We start from the raw sequence: 16,710 nt of genomic DNA, 5'->3' as shown, positions 1-16,710 counted from the left end.
TGCCACGTGGTGCACACCCACAGCCAGGGGACCCAGTACTTCTGCCGCTTGACCCACCAATGTCGCAGCCCTCCACACAAACAGCCCTTCAAGTTTGGCCTGCACCTAAGCCCCAACGGCCCACAATCCAGCAGCCAGGGAGAGAAGATGACCTGGGGGACACACCATCCTTGACCCCATATGCTCAGGCCCCTGTGTATGCCTCAGATTCAGACCTGGAGGACTCTGCTTCTCTACCCTCAGATGTGCCTCCTATGTGGAGGGAATGGTTCTCACAATTGCCCACTAAAGAGGACTTTAAGAGTATGATGCAAGAGATGAAGGCAACTTTTCGCTCAGAATTGGCGGTGGTTTCTCAACATATACAGCAAATTGCTACTAGGGTAGAGACCCTGGAAGATGACCACGATGCCACTAGACGCCATGTCTCTGTGATACAAGCCTCAGTGTCCTCTCAACTGGCGTCCATTAGAGATATGCAACTGCATCTGGAGGATTTGGATAACCGGGGACGCCGCCACAACATACGGATAAGGGGTATACCGGAGCCCTCAGGGTCAGAAGACCTTCCCATCGTGTTAGAGACTATCTTTAACGACCTTTTGGGTGCACCCCCGTCTAATCGGATACCGCTTGACAGAGCGCATCGGGCGCTGAAACCGAAATCTATCACATCTCAACCTAGAGATATCATCTGCTTCGTCCAAGATTTCCGTACTAAAGAGAACATTATGGTTAAGGCCAGACAGCGCAAAAGTTTGGAGTATGATGGTGCTCCGATTCAGCTATTTCCGGATCTCTCCTGGATTACGCTGCAGAAACGGCGCCTGCTTCGTCCGCTGCTCGCCACCTTGCGGGATCACAATATTATATATCGATGGGGGTTCCCGTTCTCCCTTACAGCTTGAAGAGATGGCGTCTCTGCCACCCTGAGATACCCGGGGGATTTGCCTCATTTTTGTGACTCCCTTGGTATACCAACGCCCAAGATGCAGAGTTGGGAGACTCCTTTGCCGCCTTCGTCTCCACCCCCAGTTTGGCAATCCGTCAGAAACAAGCGCAGGCTCTCCCCAAGACGACTGCCAAGCCGAAGTTCCTCGAGACCTGATCAGAATTGATGGACGCTGCGCTGTTACATGGCACTTCTGTGATATATGTGAAGTGGAGTCTGGTCACCTATACCAGATGGTCTCCTCACCAGTTGCACTATTTTAGGCTAAATGCATTTAGGAATATATTTCTTGTTTTACATTGCTTTCTTTTATTTCGTTAAAGTAAATTGTGGCAGGGTGCGATTGACCTGGGTTCACTTGGTTCATTCACCCCTTTTTGTTCTTGGCCTTTACGTATTTATATGTACTTTTGTACCAGGTTCTTTGACTGCTGAGACCCGACCTCCTCTTTTGATAGGGGTAATATTTTTGCAGTTCTCCCTCTGTTTTTTAGAGAGAGTTGCAAAGGGTAATATTGTATTACCAGCTCTTACTTGCTTTAATATCACCCACCCCAGGGTATAGTATTCTCCCTGGTAGTACTTTCTGTTTTTGTTTGAAGTACACTGATCTCATGCATTTTTCTTTGTTCTTACTGCAGATATGTGTTTTGTCTCCCTGGTACGTCTCTATCCCAATGTCTCTCCCTTCCCTCCTACTTTCATCCGAGATAACAACTGAGACGACATTACGTCCTCCACGAACCTCCATGGTAGAAGGACACCACAGAACACTGCTTGCTCTGAGACTGGACTGGGACCGGCCCCGACGTAACTGTGAGCTGTACACATCCGCACTTTCCACATCCTTCTTTGCTCTCTCACACATCTTTGATCATGGTTACATTTTTAACATTTAATGTCAAGGGCCTCAACTCCAATGTGAAGAGACGCTTGATTCTCAAGGAGCTGAAATCGCTTGGAGCAGAGGTCGCTTTTCTGCAGGAAACACACTTAGATTCCTCTGGATCTTTCCAATTTGCTCGAGGGGTGTATCCTGCTGTGTATTCTGCCTCGTCGGGTCGTAAGAGGGAGGGGGTGGCCATTCTGATAGCCGCAGCCTGTCCCATACAGGTTCACACCTCACATTTAGATCCGAGGGGCAGGTATGTTACCTTGGAGGGGACTCTGTTGGGCCAGCCCATTGTTTTATGTAACTTTTACTCCCCTAATACTGCACAGATTCCATTCCTACGCAGACTCCTCTCCAAGCTCCAAAAGCTTCCTAGGGGTGCATGGCTGGTGGGGGGAGATTTTAATATCCCTTTCTCCACGACCATGGACAGGGCTTCTCTTACACACGCTACTCCGTCCCCCACCCTTGCAGGACTTTCCACTCGCTTTAGGCAACTGATTAGGGAACTCCACCTCTATGGGCTGTGGCGGGTTGATCATCCCGCTGATAGGTCCTATACTTTCTTCTCCCATACGCACTCACACGCGCTTAGATTACTTCTTTGGTAATGTCCCAGCCCTCCGTTTGCTTCAAATGGCGGTTATAGACCCCATCTCCTGGTCAGATCATGCGCCAGTCTCTGTGACTTTGCAAATTGGGAAACCATCCACGAGCATATGTCATTGGCACCTAAACAAAACTTTGATTAAGTCTCATGCTCTTAGGGATGGCCTGGCCGAGCACATGCGTGAATTTTATGCACTTAATGAGGGTTCGGTTCCTTCTATATCCACTTTCTGGGAGGCGCATAAGGCGGTGATGAGGGGGCAATGCATCGTTATGGGTTCTAGACTGAAAAGAGACTCTAGGGCCAAACGGGTGGCTCTCCTTCAGACAATTGCTAAACGGGAAAGGGAAACGGAGACTAAACCGACATTACGGAAATTGATAGAGGCTAGAGCACCACTTAAGGATTTAGCTATGAAGGGGGTAGAAAAATCACTCTTATACACGAAAAGTAAATATTATGACAAAGGCAATAAGGCGCATTCGCTTCTGGCCAGGCTATTGCGGGATCAGGCGACTGCTCGTACTCCACAGGCGATTAGAGATAACGCGGGCATCCTCCAGCATCATCCAGACACGATAGCCACACTATTCCACGACTATTATAAATCCCTATATCATTTACTGACTACCTTACCACCCGTCCCAGCCCGCCGGCGGGAAACGCTTCAAGCCTATCTTTCTTCCTGTGCTCTCCCTAGATTGAAAGTCGAGGAGCTTTCCTCTTTGAATGCCCTGATCTCTGCAGATGAATTGTCTGATATACTGAAGGACCTCCCTGGTGGTAAAGCCCCTGGGCCAGACGGCTTCACGTATGAGTATTATACAACATTTGCGGAGATCCTGGCTCCAAAGATGGCTTCGTTGTTTAAAGACTTCCTGCAGGGTTCTCCCATCTCTCAAACGTTTCTGCATTCCCACATTACGCTGAACCCTAAACCGGGTAAGGACCACGCAGATTGCTCCAATTACAGACCCATAGCTCTTTTGAACTCTGATCTCAAAATTTTCACTCGTCTTCTTGCAAATAGACTCAATGTTTGGCTCCCATCTTTGATCCATAAAGATCAAGTGGGCTTTGTGCCTCTTAGACAAGGGGGAGATAACACACGAAGGACCCTTGATCTCATTGATGCCCTCCACAAGCAAAAGGAGTCAGCGATCCTTCTTAGCCTGGACGCAGAGAAGGCGTTTGATCACTTGGGATGGCCATTTATGTTTGAAACTCTAAAATCATTTGGGATATCGGGTCCTTTCTTGACGGCGCTGCGTGGTCTCTACTCCACCCGAACAGCGGCAATTAAACTCCCGCACTCCACCTCTCCCCCGTTTCAAATCTGGAATAGTACGCGTCAGGGGTGCCCCCTGTCCCCTCTCCTGTTTGTGCTCTGCATTGAACCCCTAGCAGTTCAAATACGGAAATCCATCGATATAGCGGGGGTCAAGATACAAGATAAAGAGTTTAAGATCTCCCTGTTTGCGGATGACGTCCTCTTGACTATTACTAATCCCCATACCTCCCTTCCTACCCTTACTACGGCTCTCCGTAAGTATGGGCGGCTCTCAGGGTATAAAACTAACACATCCAAAACAGAAGCGCTCCCTCTTAATGTCCCACACCGGGAGCTCATGCTCCTCGAACAAAACCACCTACAACTGGAAGGAAACCTCCTTGACTTACGTGGGAGTTCAGCTCACTCCCTCTTATGCATTGGCCTACAAGGCTAATTTCCCCTCTCTGTTTGTGGAATTACGTAGACTTATGGCCAAGTGGGATCCTCTTCCCATGTCATTTTTTTGGGCGCATAGCTGCGGTCAAAATGACCTTGCTTCCTAAATTATTGTATTTCTTCGAGACCCTGCCAGTGGCGGTACCTATGAGGGAATTGCGGGCTATGCAGTCTTCCATCCTCAGGTTCATATGGCACTCCGGCAGACATCGAATCCCGAAATCAGTTTTATTGTCCGGACGATCTGCGGGAGGGTTATCAGTTCCTGATGTGGTGAAATACTACTGGGCGACCCATCTCCGCCACATACCTTGTTGGGTGTCCCTACGGGCATACAACAAGTGGACCGAAATAGAGAAGCTATGGATGGCTCCGGTTCACCCAAACTCCTTGTTATGGGGCGACCCGCTGGTAATGCCGTCTTCATCTCTGCTGGGTCCCATGAGATTTCAGAGGGAGGTGTGGGAAACCTGTAAAAAACGCTTTCATTTGGCGTCGGGTTGCCCGCCCTTGACTTCAGTACTCTACACTCCCACTATTCCGGGCGGTACTGCCTCCCGAATAGTTCGACTGTGGACGGGAATTGAATTATTTAATTTGGCCGACATGGTTGACCCCCACACGCTAGAACTTCACCCGTTCTCATATTTTCAACGACATCATACACCTACAAGCTTCACTACACCTACAAGCTTCGAAAGGTTGTGTCGGTATGCCACCACCACTAAGGGGCTTATATCCGCTATTTACACAATACTGCTATCCCTGGATGACTCCCCTCTACCTGGGCATAGATATATGTTGAAGTGGGAGACACTGCTGAATAAATCTATCCCTCTCTCATTGTGGCAGATTATCTGGTCACAAGCAGCTAAAACTTCCATCTGCACTGCATATAAAGAAAAGCAATACAAAATTCTTAAGTTTTGGTACCATACCCCTGCCTTTCTGCATAGCTTCAATCCGGGTATTCCTTCAGATTGTTGGCGATGTAGAGATCAGAGAGGTGACCTGTTCCATATTTTTTTGGAACTGCTCACTGGTCCAACAGTTTTGGTTGGAGGTGAGGAATTTGGCATTGGCAGTGTTACAGCAGGATATTCCTCTAGACCCTCTTCATCATCTCCTGAATGTCCCCCCTAGGTCCTTGGAGAAGCCACTAGCCCGACTTTTTCGACACTTTCTCACCGCCGCTAAAACGTTGATAGCTTGGAAATGGAGACAGACCGCCCCTCCCTCTCACATCGACTTAATGACTAGAATTAGGGAAATTCGCACTATGGAGCATATGACGGCCTCTATTGACAACACGCTGAACAGGTTCAAAGTGGTGTGGGATCCGTGGGATAAGTATTGGCTACCGATATCTCAGGACTAGGCCGTAGATTGATCTCTGATTATCCCCCCCCTTCCCTTTTGTTTTTTCCCCGGTGTCTTGTTTTGTCTGTTTGAATTTACTGCTATGTCAAATGGATGGTATGGCTTGCCCATGCATCCTAATGTCATGTGTATATCTTGAAAAATTTTCAATAAACATACAGTTGAAATCAAATGTCAGTGTGACGTCACAGTCACTCTGACAGTAGGTCTACGGGGACCAGCCAGAGGCTGGTCCTCATAGGCTTCCATACATGGCAGACCCGGGGGCCGTTGCCTGGCCTCCGGATCCCAACACAAGCATCAGCAACCACCACAATTGCATGCGGGCTGCTGATGTGCTACAAACCTCCTAAATGCGGAGATCGCAATCAAGCGCCGCATTTAACGGGTTAATTGCCTAAATCAGCGGTGATGAGCCGCTGATCGGCAACACTGGAGGGTCAGCTGTCGGGGACCACTGACCTCCCTGTTCCCGATGCACACCTTGTCGCCGACAGTGTGCATCGGGAATGACACAGTGACTTCCTGTCACTCTGACAGCAAGCCTATCAGGACCAGCCGGAGGTTGGTCCTGATGGGCTTCCGTCCATGGCAGACATGTCCATGGCAGACACGGAGGCCATTGTTTGGCTTCCGTTTGCCATGCTAACTATCGGCAAACCCCCTCGATTTTGGACCGGTGTCTGCCGATATGCTAGAAACCCCTAAAATGCGGCAATTGCAACCGATTTAAGGGGTTAATTCGCCGAAATCAGCGGCGAAGGACCACTGGCCGGCAAGAGTGGAGTGTCAGCTGTCGGCGACAGCTGACCTCCCGTTTCCCAGTGTACACTGTCGCCGACAGTGTGCACCGGAAACAACTCAGTAACTATACATCCTCATGCGGGAAGTAACTTCCCGCGACGACGTATAGTTACTTACTCGTGCGGATAGGGGTTAAGTGTCTAGGAGAAACAACAGCTCAGCCATGGCACGGAAGACCACACAAACTCACATAGCAGAGTTGCAAAGTGCTGAAGCATGTCATGCATAAAAATTGTCTTTCCTCTGTTGCATCACTCACTACAGAGTTCCAAACTGCCTCTGGAAGTGACATCAGCACTAGAACTGTTCATCATCTAAACATGCGTTTCCAGTGTAGAGCAGCTGCACACAAATCTAAAATAACCAATTAATGTCAGGTGTTTTGTCTTGAGTGGTGTAAAGCACGTCGCCACTGGAATCTGGAGCAGTGGAAACATGTTCACTGGTGTGATGAATCATGTTTCACTATCTGGCAGTCTGAGTATTTGTTGAATCTGTGTTTTGATGGATGCCAGAAGAATGCTTCCTACCGGAATGCATAGTGCCTATTGTAAAATTTGTTGGAGGAGGTATAGTAATTTGGGGCTATTTTTTAGGGTTTTGGCAAGGCCCCTTATTTACAGTGAGTGGTAAAGTTAATGCAACAGCTTACAAAGACATTTTAGATGATTGTATGCTTACTTTGTGGCAACATTTCGGGGAAGGCCCTTTCCTGTGCCCCTTCTTCTGCCATTTCCTGTGCCCCTTCTTCTGCCTTTTCCTGTGCCTCTGTGCCCCTGTGCATTAAGCAAAGTACATAAACTTGTCATCAGACATGGTTTGATGAGTTTGGTGTAGGGAAAGTTTGCTGGCCTGCACAGAGCCCTGACATCAAGCACATTTAACACCTTTGAGATTAATTGAAATGCCGATTGCAAGATAGACCTTTTCATCCAACATTAGTGCCTGACCAAACAAATGCTCTTTTGGCCGAATGAGCATAAGCTCCCATAGACGTCACATAATCTAAAATCTTGTGGAAACCCTTTTCAGAAGAGTGGAGAATGTTATAGATATAAAAATGAGCTTAACTCCATATTATTCGCTAATGGTTTTGGAATGGGATGTACAACATGCTCATATAGGTGTAATGGTCAGATGTTCAAATACGTGTGGCCAGATAGTGAATCAAAGGAGTTTTCATGATTAGATACAAAGTGTCTGCTTTGTTTTTCAGAAACAGCACAACTCTTGTTCAAGGGCTGTGCCTAGAATTGCAACCTGTATTGACTTCAATGGGGATGAGCTGCAATACCAGACACAGTCCATGAAAAGGATTTGCGCTGTTTTTGGAAAAAAACAACTATATTTTTTTCTATATCAGAAAACCCTTTTAATTACTAAATATAATCTCTAATTTAATTACATTTAGTAATTGCATGTTATGGTCCATGAATACACATTTATTTCACTTTTATATTTTTATTCTATTACAATAAATTATCTCTTTGTATCGTCTTCTTAGAAAACAAATATTTTTTGAGACGAATATAGATTGAATATTCAAAGGAAATACATAAAAACCTAAAAGAAAACCCCCCAAAAAGAACAATATATATTATATTGAAATAACAGGAATAGCTTTAAACATGGAATGTATTTTCATTCAAACATATTCCTAATGACAATTACATTGCACTGTTTCCCAGTTAAGATTATTTTAACAATGACCTGATTAACTCCCAATATGGAAAGCTAATTTAACAACTTTTCAGCTTTAAGTACCGTAGCATAATCATTAGAAGCTTGTACCAAGAAAATCTGAGCAGCAGAAATCTGTCTGTGCGTTAATACTGAATACTATCACATACATAGGTTTGTACATTAACTCATACATTTATGGCACATATAATACATTACATACTGTATTTCATCCATTATAAAAAAAAATCCATAATACAGCAGTGAACATATTGAGAAAACACGAAATATTCTTCCCTTGTAGAGTTTTATTTTGTAGTATGTGCTGTATCAAAGTAAAAAATAAAAATTCTAGAATTGTTACTTGTTCCAAGGAGAATGTTCCTTGTGTTTCATGAATCATGATTCTAAACAAGTACCATGTGCTGTTTTACACGATATCCACAGTATGAAACAATTTTTAAATACCCACTTTGCGCTTGGTATGAACATTGAGAAGAGTACTATTCAGTGTTTCTGCTGTGCACACAAGAGGTTTCTTTAACGCATTTACTTGTAATGTATAAGAGCCCTATGTGACAAGGGTCAATACTAGAATTTTTAAGCTCCATTTTTTTAAGAAGAAGGCTAAAGTTTTATCTTGGAAAACTTTATTTCCCCCCTTTACTGGGACCCAATCAATCCCTGTGAGGAACCCCAAATAAGTATTTATATTGGAAGAACCACCATCCCTGCTTGCGCTAGATGCAGGTACACTGAAGCAGATTGATTCCACTGTTTGTGGAGTTGCCTCCACTATCAACTTTTTTGGCATAGAACACTTTGCTACCTAAGTACACATTTGGCTTATCAAACCCTACTCAAAATTGGCAGAACTCTTTTTAGTCACCAACACCTTCATCCCTCCCCATCATTGACAGCTTTTCTGCTGCATTTCAGCTGCTGCATGTAAATTTATTCTACAAACATGATTAGGCCTTTCCTTACAAAAATGAATGCTTTTATTGATTCCCAAATAAAATAAAAAACCCTTTGTTGCATGGCAACCAATTATACAACTTTTTCCAATGTATATAAAGCAAAAAATATGTAATCGCTTCAAAGCTAATTACAGAAAAAAATTACTATATTAATTTAAAATCAGTGAAAAAGACCATACTTATTTATACAAGGGCAGGTACAAACACCAATTCCCAAAAGGATGCAGACAAGCCACAATAAAACATAGAGGGAGATTGAACAAGTGCAAAATACTAATGAACATCCACTCTCACGTGAGAGTGGATGTTCATTAGTATTTTGCACCTGAGCAATATCCCTCTATGTAGCATTGTGGTTTGTCTGCATCCTGTTGGGAACTGGTGTTTGTATCTGCGCTTGTATGAGTAAGTACAGTATGTTTTTTTTCAGTGATTTTGCTTCAAAGCTCATACATGACATCTGGAATAAGAAAGCTGATGAAGCCTCCAATGATCTAATGCTGCACTTCCTCAGAAGGTCTTTTGATATTATCTCTCAAGGTGGGTTTCAAAGCCTTCAGCAAACATGCCATATTGAGATATAGCTGCTTCCACAGATATTCTCTAAATGTTCTCGATTTCCTTAACTTCCCACAGTGGCTTGCGCCATATGCTTACCTGGGTGTCCCTTCCCATTAGGGAGTACTATTTATGGCTTGACGTCTGAAATGCCAGAGCCACACATGCCTTTTGGGCAGATTTTTGGCTAAGGGTCTTTGACTGTTATTATGGACATTATATGGGACATATGGCACTTCCAACAACCCTAAATTCTTATTTCCTTATGGGCGCTTAAAAATTCTAGTCTGAACAAACCCTAAACAAAACCTTTTAATAAATGACGTATTGTATGTACACTGGAAATGTATAATGCCCTTAGCAAACTTTACAAGTATGGGATCCAATTTCTGAAATGCTGGAGTTTTTCTTATGTAATTTGGAATGCAAAAACATCTAAAATTATGAGGACTCTTAGAAATTCTAATTGTACTATAATATTTAACATTTTTTACTGAGTAGCAAGTATTTACTTCTTGCGTCTCTCCACTTATAAATGTCTAGAGATTTTTTTCTTCCCAGTAAAAGAGCCTATTCTTGTGCTTGTCTAGTAAAGCAGGAAAGGAGTAGGATGAGCATAAACAAACAGATGTTATATCAACAATGACAAACAGTGAAATACGTGCCTGACCTCACAACCCCTATCTAGCACCACCAACTTCTCATAGTGGTATATGAGCAGTGAATATCATTCCTCCACACATAGAACCATTCTTTAAACCACAAAAATTATACAATAGAATAACTTTACCATAAAGTGGTTGTCCCAGAATCGACAATTATCACCTATCCACAGGATAGGTGATAATTGTCTGATCACTGAGGGCCCTACTGCTGGGATCCCCACTTATCGTGAAAACAGAACTCCCAAAACCCCTGTTCCTCCTCAATGCTTGACTGCATTGAAGAGGACTTTAAATGGGCTGGCAGTTGAGCATGTGCGCAGCCGCACCACTTAACGTTTTTGGGACTGCGAGAAACAGCATGCACCTATTTTGGACAGTCCCCTAGACAACAATTGGAGCAGCAGGCGCATGTTTTGGTTTGGGAACCCTGTAAGTGCGAGCAGTGGGGCTTCCAGCATTGGAGCCCCCAGCAGTCAGTCAATTATCACCTATCCTGTTGATAGGTGATAATTATTGATTCTGGGACAAACCCTTTATGAAATACTCTCAATTAAGAAAACATGACCTTTCTTGCTTTTCTCCAGCAGTTTAAACTAAAAAGTTCTGGCTTTTGTTTATTTAAAACTAAAATTAAACACTGCATAGTTCTTTTATTATTTGTTTTTTATTTGTTTGTATTTTTTTGTTTTGGGGAAAAAATTATTGCAGTACAATTATCCCTGCTTGAAGTTCAATAAGGAGCAAACAAAATAGGTGTGTGGGTGGTCCTTATTGGCCCTGGAGCTGGCCGCAGAAGTGCTGAAGTCTGAAATAGTGTAGCTGCTGGTGTAGTGCGGAGATTGAAGGGTGAATTCACAGCAACTGCGGCAGCTGCTGCAGCTGCTGCCAGAGGATTTGGTAATATCCGTGTAGTTAATGGCTTTAGACGTTGTTTAGAAAAGGCTACTTTTATCTGTGGAAAGAAATAGACATACAGTTTAATAGTTTGTTTTGCATAGCTGCGTTAATAACAATATAAGTCAATCCTACTGTATTACTACTACTAATAATAACACATTGTAAACTTTGGATACATAAATCGATAAAGAGTAGCCTTTTTAAAAGTTTTCCCTTTAGTATTTAAAAAGTCCTTTAAATAATCAATTATTTATTGTTTTAAAAATACTAGACCCAAAAAATTTGAAACAAAATGTTAGCTAAAATAATAATAATAATAATTACAGTAGTAACAGTCAAAGTAGTAGTAGTAATAATAATAATAATAATAATAATAATAATAATAATAACACTAGATATTTTTATGAGACTATTATTATGAGTTTGAATTTATATTTGTATCACTGAAACTTAAAATAATAAAATTAAGCATTCCTTATAATTTTTATTTTTATTCTTAGTATTAGTAGAGTATAGCCATATCTAAAATATCCTATAACTTATTATTTTATTCCTTGGCTTCATGCTATGTACTTTGCTGACAAATAGCTGTTCCTATTTTATATTTTTTTAAAAAAGCCAATTTTTTGGACTACCACAGTCCATATCTGTTATCATTGCATAGTAAAGGCCCGTTTACATGGGATGACTTTTCAAACCACTGACAATCAATTTAAGACAAGGGTAATGCATTTTAATCCAGGTTATCCTTGCTCCCAGCAGGGAAGAGTTTCCTCATGGCCAGGCGAGAAGGACTACTGTTATTGTTTATAGTTAATATTTTTCTGCATGTTTACTGGCCAATTATCGTTATTATTTTGTGTCTATAATTGCCTAGTGTAAATGGGCCTTAATACAATCTTTAAGTTCTATAAACAAGGAATCCCTTAGAACATGTAAGTAGAGGAAATATTTCTAGAGGAAAATTGCCTGCTGCTTACTAGGTTATTGTATTATACATATCTAATAACACCCCCATTTCTCAAATGGAGAAGCCAATTTAAAGGGTAAACATTGAAGTTTTTTTTGTATTATTATTACATATACCTTGCAACAGTTCAAATTTAAGACTATTTTCCGCATTTCATTAATGTTACATTATCAGGAATTCTGGCTATTGTGTTTCACACTAAAGGCACTATATTGCAACATTGTCTTCTTATTATTTGTATTATTACTATTTGTTCTCTGAAGTAAATATAAAGTTTATTTTGAACAAATTGAAATGAAAAACATTATTTCTTTAAACAGATATCATTGTAAACCATCACAGTTTAAAGCACAAGTTTAACTTCAGACATGATGGGACCTATAGCTATAAAATATAAATATTCACCACATTGTATTTTGCCTCATTTGTCCTATTTCTTTCCAGGCTGTATTTGCTACTGGTGCACAGAACTCTGTTGTTTACTAGTAAATCCTGACTACAAACAGTCTCTTCTGTAGTCAGGTTCTATCACTTGAAGCTACCTTGAGACTGCTCAGCACACAGACTGTTCTCTCTAGAGATTGGTCCTGAAGCTGTACCTTCTCTCAGATGTCACAGAGCACGCTACAATGACTGAGAAGAACCATTTCAGTAGCGAGGAGAATAGGAGGAGTGAGGAGACACTACAGTCTAGAACGGTCAAGGGGGGCAGGAAGAACTGGATGTTTTAGCGTGGAAGAGAACGATCTCACACCAAGGAGGGGAGGAAAGTGTGTAATATATGCTACCACTATGCAGTCTTCTGTTTAAAGACAGTAATCACACGGTAGGGGTAGATGCAGACTGTGAAGTATGCTGCACAACATAGTTTTCTGTGATGAGACAGTGCTCACGTGGCAGGAGAGAGGGGAGTGTTTGTGGTATTTATCTTTGAGAGGGAATGCCCACTGGGCTCTAAATTAGAATTTCCAGGTACTTAAACCTGTCCAAAAATAATAATAATAATATATATATATATATATATATATATATATATATATATATATATATTATTTATTATTATTTTTGGACAGGTTTAAGTACCTGGAAATTCTAATTTAGAGCCCAGTGGGCATTCCCTCTCAAAGATAAATACCACAAACACTCCCCTCTCTCCTGCCACGTGAGCACTGTCTCATCACAGAAAACTATGTTGTGCAGCATACTTCACTCATATATATATATATCTTTTGAGGATTTGACTGAACCTTCACTTTCAGTACTTCAGGTGCATATATTAACTCTGAATTCCAATTATACATTACATTGCAGTACATTACATTATTAGTTCACTCTGATTACGAAAATTCTTAGGCGCCGTTAAATGATATTACACTTCTATTGACAAATCTAGCTCTTTGCTCATAGCACAGAGGCAGAATAATACTTTGATAAATTCCTTATGTTCTCTAATATTAATGAATAATTTAGAAGATGAACAAAAAGCAATGCTACAGAGAAAATAATGAAAAAAAAAAGTGAAAATGGAGGGAAACTTGGACTGGGAATTCCCTGGTTAATACTAAAAGTTTATAAAAGAAATAATAAATATGTCTTAATTATATTAATGAATTAATTAAGGTATATTTACTATATAATATAAAGATGCCAAATACTAAAAAATATTAACATATATTTGTTATTCTTTTTCAGCAAGCATGCTGTATTTAGATAAGAGAAAATGATTTTACAGAGAGCTTATCTCAATATTACAGTGAAACACCCTGGAGGACAAAAATCCATTCTTATATGCTGCATGTTTTAATAGTTGTAGTTACTTTCATGGAATGATTGAAAACATTGAAAAGATGTTCTTTCAAGATAATAATTTCTATCAAAGGAGTTTCTAATTTCAAGAAAAAACAAGCTTACAAACAATTATAGAAACTCAAGTACAGAATACAAAAGACACTGTAGGAAACTAAACAGAAATATGTAATGCAATACTTATACATGTCATTTAATATCAGCAAAGCAAATGTATAAAGGCACATTAATGTTGATCTGATATACTTATTAGCTTATTAGAAATCATTAAGAAATCACTTGTTAATTTATCAAATATTGAAATATTTTTGGGGTAAAAGTTTACTGGGTGCTATGTACTCAATAAAGAAAATGTATCAAAACAATTGCAACAGTAAAGTAAAGGAGTTGCCCATAGCAACCAACCAAAAGAACCTCTGAAAATGAGAGCTGGAGTCTCTTTGGTTGCTTTGGGCAACTCCTCGATTTCAGTGTGTTGTACATAAAATGTCAACTTTGCATACAACTAAACTGATGTTTTATATGTTATTAAAGTTTACCTACAGCTATAAAGATTGTCATCATTACATTAAAGGGGTTATCCGGGGGAGATAAAATTGATGTCCTATTCTCAGGATAGACCATCAATATCTGATCGGTGGGGGTCCGATTCTAGGTACCCCCATGGATCACTGTTTGAAGGGTCTACAAACACTTGTGTGAGCACTGATTCGTCTTCATTTCTTTCACTGCTCCATACTGTAAAACGCCGACACACATGTAGCGGCGGTTAACAGTATACCAGCCTTCTCACATTCAAGTGAATAGTAGAAGGCTGTAATACTGTGCACTGCCGCTACAAGTGTGTCACCAATTTCCAGTATGGAGCAGTGAAAGGAATGTAGTGGCTGCAGTGCGCGCACAAGCGTTGTGGCTTCTTCAAACAGCCAATCAGCAGTGGTGCCAAATTGGACCAATACCAATCAGATATTAAGGGCCTATATTGAGGATAGGACATCAATTTTATCTCCCAGGAAAACACCTTTTACAGTTAATGTGATGTTAACAATCGTTATAACTTTAGGTAAAGTTTAATATCCTTCTTTAACATATAGAACATCAGTTTAGTTGTATGCAAAGTTTAAAGCTTAAGTAAGACACCACTGATTTTATCTCTATACGTAACACCGTCCGTTAAATGTATACAGTATGTTATTAGCCTATTCTTCTATTTAAAGATATTGCATCATGGACCTCCTGTGTTCCATGATGCACACCAAGTAGAAACTGCAGGAAAAGAGACAGAGCATACTCTCTATCTTCAAGTAGGTCGTTCTTACAGCATATTCTGTTTCATAAACCACCTAATAGTGTATCCGTTCCTTCCTAAAATAACCAATGTAATTCATGTATGACTGATTGTAGAGAGATTTTAGTGAACTGCACTGCTTAGAAAGGAATGACCCACCATTGTATGATCGTGTAGAAAAGTTTAATGTTATAAGTTATGTAAGTTTAAATTATTTTTTCTTGTAAAGTTGGCCATACACTTAGGATAGCTATCAGCCAGTTCCACCATAAACATGCTGAGTATTTTTTTTTTCTTCAAAGCACCGAGGGAAATAAGTGGGAAGCTGCTTATCTCCCCCCGGGAACAAAGGATTGGTCATGTTGAAATTCAACAACCCAATCCTTCTTTCTCCTTATCTGCAGTCTGGGGAGAGTCAGGATGTCACATTAACATTATTCGGCCGATCCTAGCAAAATTGGTTGATTTAGTGTGTATTGGCACCTTAAGTCAAAGGACACAATTTTTGATGATTGGATGCCTGAGCTTATATTAATAGTTTGGCTAAGTATGAGCTCAATATATTATCATACAAGTGACATGAAGTGACCATTAATGTTAAATCTTAAGTGCAAACATTTTCCATAAGTTCACTGCAACCACAGAGTGATGTCATAATGATTTATATGGTAAACCAAGAAGGATCACATTATTGTGAAATTCTATCGGTTTATTAATAATAGGTATTTATAATATATTACACTTCAATAAACCTTCTAATGTATATTTTTCCCATGTATATTATGTTTATGCCACATGTAGTTTTGTTTTTAACTTACCCCAAGTGGAGAGGCTGTTTTCTGGACTTTATTGTAAGGGCTATATTTAGGTTTGGGTGGTTTTCCCGCAGCTCTGTCTTTGTGCCTTCGACTACTTATGTGCTGCAACAATAAGAAAAATGTAATTTAAAAAACTGTCTGAAATTCTATTCAAGCGGTGAAATGATTTTTTTTTTGGCATTTTTATGACATTTTTACCTTATATTTCCTGTGATTTCTTTGTCATATAATTTACATATTTAGCATTATTACTTTGTTTTGACGTTACCATTCATTTTTATGACACAGACCTGATACTAATAATTTCAGCTCATTTGTTTATTTTTATTTTTTCCTTTACATGTTTATCAAAAAAATACATTGATACATTGAAAGAAGAGTGAAAAACAAGATGAATTGATCTATGTGTGATAATACATGCGTTTTCAATTTAAAATGAAAATGGGAAAAACAAAATACAATATTTAAAAGAAACAGGAATGTGCAATAGGCACATGGTGCAATACCCTACTCACTGGACCTCATTTATTAAATCTTTCTCACAGAAAAACTGGCCTTGTTGCCTTACTGTACACTGATGCTGCCTGTCTGGTCTCTCCCCCTGCAGATTCTGCTGCAAGTTCTCTCTTCTCTCTTTACAATGATGCTGCCTGTGTGTGATTCCTCCCCCTATAGACGCTG

The 16,710-nt window shown here is 40.6% G+C and overlaps 1 protein-coding gene across 5 annotated transcripts in view; it reads right to left on the bottom strand.

Moving 5' to 3' along the window:
- Positions 1-9,419: 9,419 nt before the first annotated feature.
- Positions 9,420-16,710, bottom strand: part of ZNF385D (zinc finger protein 385D) — a 239,533-nt gene continuing 232,242 nt past the window's right edge. For 4 of the 5 annotated variants that reach the window (XM_075827208.1, XM_075827209.1, XM_075827210.1 and 1 more), the window contains 2 exons: positions 16,030-16,131; positions 9,420-11,202 (listed from right to left, as the gene is read on the bottom strand). In XM_075827208.1, the coding sequence (XP_075683323.1) occupies positions 10,981-11,202; positions 16,030-16,131 (324 nt within the window). In that variant the 3' untranslated portion in view covers positions 9,420-10,980. The remainder of the gene's footprint in view (positions 11,203-16,029; positions 16,132-16,710) is intronic. The other variant, XR_012847739.1, reaches the window with a different exon arrangement.

The sequence above is a fragment of the Rhinoderma darwinii genome, chromosome 5, assembly GCF_050947455.1.
Source record: "Rhinoderma darwinii isolate aRhiDar2 chromosome 5, aRhiDar2.hap1, whole genome shotgun sequence".
NCBI classification, from domain to species: Eukaryota; Metazoa; Chordata; class Amphibia; order Anura; family Rhinodermatidae; genus Rhinoderma; species Rhinoderma darwinii.
Note: the sequence above shows the minus strand (reverse complement) of the source record. Positions and strands in the feature narration are given on the sequence as shown.